The sequence below is a fragment of the Physeter macrocephalus genome, chromosome 2, assembly GCF_002837175.3.
Source record: "Physeter macrocephalus isolate SW-GA chromosome 2, ASM283717v5, whole genome shotgun sequence".
NCBI lineage: Eukaryota > Metazoa > Chordata > Mammalia > Artiodactyla > Physeteridae > Physeter > Physeter macrocephalus.
In genome coordinates this window covers 42606215-42615893 of record NC_041215.1, presented here as the reverse complement: position 1 = coordinate 42615893, position 9679 = coordinate 42606215, and the positions used below count along the sequence as shown (strand labels likewise).

Below are 9679 nucleotides of genomic sequence, written 5' to 3'. Positions count from 1 at the left end.
TTTTTTTTAAAACTCAAAAAAAAAATAATATATCACAACCTATTAAATGTGCAAAAAATATAAAACACTGATAAGATCCAGTGTTGGCAAGAGTTTGGGATATGCCACACAGGTGGTGGTATAAACTCTTAAAACATTTCCAGAGGGCAAAAAGGCAAAATATATCAATATTTTAAATTCACAAAATTTGAACTAATTATATCTCTCTATATCTATGCTACAAAAACATTCATACAAATGCACAAAGATATATGTACAATGAACTTCATTATAATAGTTTAATTGTGAAAAACTAGAAACTTTAAGCTCCTTCAACAGAGAAATGGGTAAATAATTACAGTACCTCCCTATACTAGGAAAAATTTAACAGTCATTAAAAAAAATAAGGTAGGGGCTTCCCTGGTGGCGCACTGGTTGAGAGTCCGCCTGCCGATGCCGGGGGACACGGGTTCGTGCCCCAGTCTGGGAGGATTCCACATGCCGCGGAGCAGCTGGGCCCATGAGCCATGCCCGCTGAGCCTGCGCGTCCGGGGCCTGTGCTCCACAATGGGAGGGGCCACAATGGTGAGAGGCCCGCATACCGCAAAAAAATAAATAAATAAATAAATAAGGTAAATCTGAACTTAATGATATAAATGCTATATGAAATGCTGAGAAAAAAGAAATATATATCACAACAATATGTATAGTAAAATCCATATAAAAAAATTCCCCAATGCACAAAAATACATATACATATATCTCACATATTCATAAAAAGTATATGATGGACATAACACACATTTCCCATGGTTTTGTGCTTGGTTATCCAAAATTAAGAAAGCATGAGATGTTTTAGCCCACATTTTGTATATGTGGAAAAGGGAAGGATGTGGAGGAGAGAGTGGGAAAAGTGAAGGGGGAATGTGATGTAAGATAATAAGTTTCATTAATAAATCTTTATATTTCCTACAACTTCTAGTTTAGTGATTTAAATTTATTCGGACCTCAAATGCATCAACATAAAAAATAAAAATCCCACTATGGCAATACTTAATAATAGAGTTGTTTTATCTAACAAATTACATATGTATACTAAATACTAAGTTTAAATATAAATGAGCCTTAGCATCACGTCCTCCAATTGAGAAAGAGGACAATCTACCACTCACTTTTGTCTCTTGTTTTAAGATGCCTTTTTCTTTCTTGCTTGTACAATTTTAAAATCCTTACATGTATTACTTTAGAAAGAAATACATTCAGAGCCTCTTCAAACAGTATAAAGAATATATGCATAAAATAATGGATCACCAAAAATGGTGGTGATAAACAATGAAAAAACCATTTCTTAGACATATTTAAATCCCTAGCATCTACAAAAGTAACTGAGAAAATGGAAGTGTTCAATAAACAACTGCTTTTTTTCAATGTTTTCCCCCAATGATCCTTCAATACTGCATTCTGTATCTTTAATTTATAATCTACTATAACCAAGCAGGACCCTCTGGGCCCTTCCTGGAACAGGACTCCCACCCATGTCCTCTGCCTACCTTCTGTCTGTAGAAAAACTTTAGTCAAAGAATAAATTTAATCAAAAGAAATATATATCACAACAATATGTATAGTAAAATCCATATAAAAAAATTCCCCAATGCACAAAAATACATATACATATATCTCACATATTCATAAAAAGTATATGATGGACATAACACACATTTCCCATGGTTTTGTGCTTGGTTATCCAAAATTAAGAAAGCATGAGATGTTTTAGCCCACATTTTGTATATGTGGAAAAGGGAAGGATGTGGAGGAGAGAGTGGGAAAAGTGAAGGGGGAATGTGATGTAAGATAATAAGTTTCATTAATAAATCTTTATATTTCCTACAACTTCTAGTTTAGTGATTTAAATTTATTCGGACCTCAAATGCATCAACATAAAAAATAAAAATCCCACTATGGCAATACTTAATAATAGAGTTGTTTTATCTAACAAATTACATATGTATACTAAATACTAAGTTTAAATATAAATGAGCCTTAGCATCACGTCCTCCAATTGAGAAAGAGGACAATCTACCACTCACTTTTGTCTCTTGTTTTAAGATGCCTTTTTCTTTCTTGCTTGTACAATTTTAAAATCCTTACATGTATTACTTTAGAAAGAAATACATTCAGAGCCTCTTCAAACAGTATAAAGAATATATGCATAAAATAATGGATCACCAAAAATGGTGGTGATAAACAATGAAAAAACCATTTCTTAGACATATTTAAATCCCTAGCATCTACAAAAGTAACTGAGAAAATGGAAGTGTTCAATAAACAACTGCTTTTTTTCAATGTTTTCCCCCAATGATCCTTCAATACTGCATTCTGTATCTTTAATTTATAATCTACTATAACCAAGCAGGACCCTCTGGGCCCTTCCTGGAACAGGACTCCCACCCATGTCCTCTGCCTACCTTCTGTCTGTAGAAAAACTTTAGTCAAAGAATAAATTTAATCAGAGAAGTGAGAAAATGCAGAAAGAAAGGAAAACAGTCAAGCAAGACAAAACAGTAATAGTTTAGCCATAAACAAAGTAAAGGACCTTTAATTCCTCAAGGGAGGAGGAATTAAATAATCTGAGCCACGTCCTTTGAGCTGTTTTAAAGATACTGAAACCCCCACCAGGTGGGAGAAGTTAACTGTCTGGGTCCCACAAGCATGTAGGGCCCAGACCGGCTGGAAGCAGAAGGTTGATGATGCTGACTTCCAATTACCTCACTAGCAACCAATCAGAAGAATGTCCACGAGCTGATCACACACCCCACAAACCACCCCCTCCCTTACCCTGTCTTTATAAACCTTTCCTTGAAAGCCTTCAGGTCTTTTAAGCACTGGCTGCCCTGGACTCCTTGCTTGGCTCCCTGCCATAAATGCTGCACTTTCTTTCACCACAACCCAGCGCCAGTAGACTGGCTTGCCTGCGCACAGGCAAACGGACCCAAGTGTGGTTCAGTAACACTGTTAGGTTAATTTTGGTAAAATCTAGCAATTTTATACAATATAGCTCCATTTCTTCCCCCTCTTTATTTGTGCAATATTGTCATATAAATTATGGATACACGTTACAAACCCAACAATACAGTGCTATAATTATTGCTTAAGCAAACTTATGTTTTAAAAAAATAGGAGAATATATCTGTTGTATTTATTAGGGAATTTCCAATGCTCTTCATTTCTTCCTGTGCATCCGAGTTACTGTTTTCTTTAATACTGCCAGTAAGGCGGGTAAGCCTACAATGAATTCTCTCAGGCTCTGTTTATATGACAATGTTGTTATTTCACCTTTATTTCCTATTTTTTTAAATAAATTTATTTTATTTATTTATTTTTGGCCGTGTTGGGTCCTCGTTGCTGCACGCGGGCCCTCTCTAGTTGCGGCGAGCGGAGGCCACTCTTCATTGCGGTGGCTTCTCTTGTTATGGAGCACAGGCTCCAGGAACACGGGCTTCAGTAATTGCGGCACACAGGCTCAGTAGTTGTGGCTCACGGGCTCTAGAGCACAGGCTGAGGAGTTGTGGCACACGGGCTTAGCTGCTCTGGGCATGTGGGATCCTCCCGGACCAGGGATCGAACCCATGTCCCCTGCACTGGCAGGCGGATTCTCAACCACTGCGCCACCAGGGAAGCCCCCTCACCTTTATTTTTGAAAGTTAGTTTTGGTGGCTATAGAATTCCTAGTTGATAGTTTTTTTGTTTCAGCACTCTGAATATGTCACTGTACTGCCCTCTGACTCCCACTGCTTTTAATGAGAAGTCAGCGAGCAGTATTGTCCTCTTGTACACGATGAGTCATTTTTCCCGTGCTGTTTTTGATTCTCTTTGTCTTTGGGTTTCAGCAAGTTGACTAGAATGTATCTAGGTGTGGTTCTCTTTTGTGTTTATCCTACTTGGAGTTCACTGAGATTCTAGGGTCCCTAAGGAATTTTTTTTTTTTCCTCCATCAAACCTGGGAAGTTTTCAGCCATTATTTCTGAAATAATATTTTCTGCCCTTTTCTTTCTCTTCATCTGGGATTCCCATTACAGTATGCTTTGGAACAATGATACTGACCCATGCATCTCTAAAGTTCTGTTCATCTTTCTCTAATTTTTTCTTTTATTCTTTGGAGTGGATAATTTCTATTGATCTTTCAAATCCACCAACTCTTTATTCTGCTATCTCAGATCTGCTTTTGAGCATATCTGGTCAAAGTTTATTTCAGCTATCCTTTTCAACTCTAGGAATTTCCATTTGGTTCTCTATTATAATTTCTATTTATTGAGGCTTCTTATTTGACTCATTGTTAGTCTATTTTTAATTCTTTCGATACAGTTCCTTTAATTCTTTGAACGCACTTATAACTGCTTTGAAGTTATTGCTGAATCCAACTTTGGACCCAATAAAGAGTCCATTTCTACCGACTGTTTTTTTCTACTTACATGTGTCACACTTCCCTGTGTGACCTTGCAAATCTATTAATCTGTGGTTGAAAATTACATTTAGATAACATATTGTAGTAAAATCAGGTCCTGTTTAACTTTCTGCTGGTTGTTAGTTTCTTTTTTGTTTGTTTGTATTTAGTAAATTGCAGACTACAACTGTGCAATCTGTATTCCCCGAAGTGTTTTGTTACTTACTTCTCTATTCAGTAATTTTATTCTTATTTTTTAGCCTGGCCCCCTAGGGGCTACCCCTTGTCTATATAGCTTAGTGGCAAATCAGTAATCTGGGCACAGATTGTGCTCAAATAGCTGAGCCCATAAGGCTTTCCTTCTGCTGACTGATCTGTGTGTCCGGGTTGGGGAATGCATACAAAGTTGCAACCAGTTCTCAAGTTAGGGCTCTCTTGACTCTCCCATGCACACATGTAGTTTCCCTATCATACAGGGATGTGTACAGAGTGTATCCACCTCTACTATGGCTTTCATACAGGATCTCCCTGTTACATTTCTGAAAAATCCACCACTGGCTTTGGACTAGGTGTGGAACCTTGACCTAGTGAAGGTACAGCGTTTCCCCATCCATTTTCAAATGAGTCTGCTACTTTTAGTAGGCAAAGCCACAGGCTTTTGCCCTCCACCCAGAATCAAATCTGCCCATCTGGCAATAGAGCTTATGGTTTTCATGGCCAACCTAGACTGGAAAGCTACAGTTCTCATCAACACAGACTGGGGAGAAGAGAAGGAGGTGACAGAAACAGCAACGGGCAAAAGGGCCAGAGGTTCCCTCTATTCTTACCTAAGCTCTAGCAGTTGTTCAAGAATAAATGCTCCTAAATTTATTTGCCTCTAGTGCCTTGAAATGGTTGTTTTGATTATTTTTTTCCAGTTTCATATTTTTTTTTCCACACTTTTTCTCCAGGGAGGAATTGACAATTCTTCATCTCAGTTACCGGAAGTCCTCTAAACGTTTGCTTTTGAAAGAATAAGAACATTTTACAGGTCCTTAGGGCTAAATACCATTCTTTCAAAACTCTCAAGTTCTTTTACACATATCTCTTTCTAGGACTAGAAAAAAAATACATTAAAATCACAAATATGAATCTTTTTTTAAAAAGCTATCGTAATTATTCAACTAAACAGCTGACAAGATTTCTTATGGACTGTTGCTTACGCTGTTACTGTTTCTTTGTGGTGACCAGTAAAGTGTGATTGAAGGTGAAAGCCCAAAGACCAGGCTACACAAAGGCAAAATCAGAGACAAAATCTGTCCTCAGTTAAACCCAGCTGTACTTTCAGTGTATTTTTCTAATCTCAGTAGTCTCCTCAGGCATATAACATTTATGCTCTCACTTTTTGTATTATTTTCATATTGCTGCTGTAACAAATTACCACCAACTTGGGAGCTTAGAACAACACAAATTTATTATCTTTCAGTTCTATAAGTTAGAAGTCTGACACAAGTCTCACCAGGCTAAATCAAGGTGTCAGCAAGGCTATATTTCTTCTGGAGACTCTAAGGGAGAATCCGTTCCTTGCCTTTCCCAGTTTCTAGGGGCTACCCTCATTCCTTGGCTCATGACCTTCCTCCATCTTCAAATCCAGGAACAGCAGGCCGAGTGATTCTCACATCACAACACTCTGACACTGACTATCTTCTGCCTCTTTTTTTTACTTTTAAGAACTCTTGTGATTATACTCAGCCCACCCAGATAACCCAGGAAAAATCTCCCTATCTTAAAATCAGCTGATTAGCAACCCTAATTCCATCTGCTCTCTTGATTCCTTCTTGCCACATAACCTATACTCACATGTTCTAGGATGTGGACATCTTTAGGAGGTACAGAGGTTCATTATCCTGGCCACCACACCCTCTGCTCAGAAAATATCTCATAAATTTACCTTTGGACACAAATGTCTCCTAAGGCTAATGTCTGTGTCATTTCTAGGGCTAATTTTCTTTTAATAAATAACAAATAATGAAGGGAATAAATCTCTAACGATGATTTCAGGATCAGCCATTAGAAGGTATTTAAAGGATAGGTTATATAAGGAAGCAGAGAGAATCAGCCAACAGATCACATCATTAAAATCAGTTACCTTGCCTAGACTATAAAATTTGATCATGAAACTGTAAACAAGCCTTTGTGTCCCTGTTTTTTGAAGTAAGAGGCTTTTGCTTTAGTCTCCCAGACCACCCCTGAATCTCAGAAGGCTGGCTCAAGAGTTAATTATTAGGAAATGTAAGCATGTAGAAACAAAGCAAAGATGTTGGGCCAGGAAACTAGTAACAATTTAGACTATAAATCAGCCACATAGCAGAGTCACTGAACTCCCAGTTCCCTGAAAGATATAAAGGTCTGACACACATTCCTAACTTGTTTTTACAGAAACCAGACCCCCACCAGATGAAAACTGCTGACCCCAAACACGAAGACCCCAAAGTGGTTGGAGCCAGAAGACTGATGATGTGCAAAACTTCACCTTGATGCCAACCAGTCCAAGAACTGAGCACAAGCTGATCATGGACCATGCGGTGCCTTTGAAAACCCTTCCCTGAAAGCCATCGCGGAGTTGGGTCTTTTGAGCATGAGCTGCCCGTTCTCCTTGCTTGGTACATTGCAATAAATGCTGCACTTTACTTCACCACAACGCGGTTTTAGTAGATTGGCTGTGCTGTGCAGACCCAAGTCCAGGTTCAGTAGCAATCATGCCCACATATCTTTTTGAGACCAGTTTTATAAAATACCCTTTAAAAAGTGAAACAGGCTTAAAGCTAATCTGGCAGGTGCTTGATATAAAAACTGAAACTAAGAGATATCAAAATAGGTGTAGATTGATAAACTTAAACCATCAAAATTCAGCATTTGACATAAATGTTCTATTTTCTAAAGATTAATAGAATCTTTAATAGATTAATAGAATTTTGATTAATCATATGTTAAGTTTTTCTCATTCTGACAGGGTCAATCTTTACTAATTGTATTATGTATGGTATAAATATTTTGTATAATACCTCAAATTTTCAATGTCTGCTTTATTAACTTTAGTTCAATTTTAAAAATGAAATATTTATAGGTGAAAACTTCTGTGTAGCTTATTCTTCAGTTGCTAAGAACCATGGTGATTAATTTGTATCCTTGAAAAGTTTAAGAATTTTTATTTTTAACAATTATAATTTTAAAATTCTGTAAAAAAAAAAAACATAAGTATGAGAACATTATGAAATCTTAAGATGCCCAGTTCACATTAGGCTCCAAATACACAGACACCACCTCATCTTTTGACATTCTCCACACTCAGCTGCCATACTCCAGGCTTACCAAACTACTCGCAGGTTGCAAGTTCATTTAGGCATCATCACATCTACTGATGCTCTTCTTCTGCCTTGAATATCTTTTCATCTAACTTCACCTGGCTTATTCTCACTTGCCTTGCAGGATTCAGGTGAGGCATCACCTCTTTTGGAAACATTTTCCTGACTTGATCTGTCTAGAAAGGCAGTATCTCCTATGAGTTTGCATCAAACCCTGTGCTGTCCTCCATGAGAACACTTACCAACAGTGTTGCCATTTGTTCCCTTGTCTCTATCCCTCTTCTAATCCCAAAGCTGAGGCAGGGACCACATTTTATCTTTCATATCCCAGTACCTGGCTCATAGTAAATGTTCAAAAAGAATGTCTGCTGAATAAAAGAAAACATACATACTTTTAATATGTCTAATTTTCAAATAGTTCTCAAAAGTTTGGTTGTTGGTCTTCTAATCTTTAAGAAAAATCAAGTTTAAAAAATGGAAGTGATACAGCAGATTGACATGACACAGGTCCCCCTTCCCCCCAAACACACCAAAATACTTGGTAAGACATGATAATGTTTTTGAAATAGACAGCTGAACTTCAAAGAATAAAAAGGAGATTCCCGAGTCACAGAAACAAAGAGGGAACTGAATGGCAGAAGTAAGCATGCAAAGGTGACTCTGAAGAAAACCAGGAGATTATCAACCCTGGATATAGGCACTCACAGCTAGGGACTAGGGATGGGGATTTTGTAGGATAAGCCTTTCAGACGCTAAAAGCCTATTAGTATGGCTCACAAAGCTGTCTGCAAAACTGAAGGTGCTTTGATAGACTATACAGACTGAGAGTGATGGAAGAAAAAAGTCTGTTTATGTCTGAGAATACCACGTATTTAGCTTAGCTAAATTCACATAGATAATGTGAATTATATCACTCTGAGACTGATAAGGTATAACCAGCCCAGGGGAAGTGGTATCCAGGCTATGTTATGTTCAAAATGCCTGAGCCTCATAATAAATATAAATAAGGCTAGGTCTAGAAACTATGCTTCCAGAAGTATAATACGACTCAGATATTAGCATCCCTTGCTTATGAGGGACTGAGAGTAAGAAGCTGCATATTTTTTCTGATGATGTTACCAATCTCTCTACAAAGTACCCTAAACACATCAGTTTCCTTCTGTATCCTTTATATTTAATCAAGCATTGTCTGTGCATGGACTTTCCATCAATCCAAATCAGCACACAGGTTGTAACGTTTTGAATGGCCCCTCAGGGATATGGGTGTACATGAGGCAAGGAACTGGAACTACGACTTCTGCTTAAAGCCAGGATCTTAGAAGAGACTGCCACCTCAATAAAACAACTCCAGGCCCAGATGGTTTCAATGGCAAATTCTACCAAATATTAAAGAAGATAACATCAACTTTACACAGTCTCTTCCAGAAAACAGAAGTGAACAAAATACTTCCCAATTTATGTTATGAGGCCAGCATTTCTCTGACATCAAAACCAAAATATAGGAAAACTACAGACCAATATTTCTCATTAACACAGACACTAAACTCCTCAACAAAATATCAGCATATCAAATTCAGCAACACATATAAGCACAAATACAAATTACACCACGAAGAAGTAGAAGTAGAGTTCATCTTGCTATGCAAAGCTAAATAACTATCTACCAAAATCAACCAATGTAATCACTATATTAAAAATCTACAGAAGAAACAAATGGGGACTTCCCTGGTGGCACAGTGGTTAAGAATCTGCCTGCCAATGCAGCGGACACGGGTTCAAGCCCTGGTCCAGGAAGATCCCACATGCCACAGAGCAACTAAGCCCGTGCACCACAACTACTGAGCCTGCGCTCTAGAGCCCATGAGCCACAACTACTGAAGCGCGTGCGCCTAGAGCCCATGCTCCACAACAAGAG

General features: G+C 37.9%; 2 protein-coding genes across 6 annotated transcripts in view; one reads left to right on the top strand and one right to left on the bottom strand.

Annotated features, from left to right (window-relative positions):
• Positions 1 to 7319, top strand: part of ZRANB3 (zinc finger RANBP2-type containing 3) — a 374344-nt gene extending 367025 nt beyond the window's left edge. For all 3 annotated transcript variants that reach the window (XM_055087541.1, XM_055087543.1, XM_028477393.2), the window contains one exon: positions 6839 to 7319. In XM_055087541.1, the coding sequence (XP_054943516.1) occupies positions 6839 to 6937 (99 nt within the window). In that variant the 3' untranslated portion in view covers positions 6938 to 7319. The remainder of the gene's footprint in view (positions 1 to 6838) is intronic.
• Positions 1 to 9679, bottom strand: part of RAB3GAP1 (RAB3 GTPase activating protein catalytic subunit 1) — a 126498-nt gene that overhangs the window by 62859 nt on the left and 53960 nt on the right. The window lies entirely within an intron of this gene.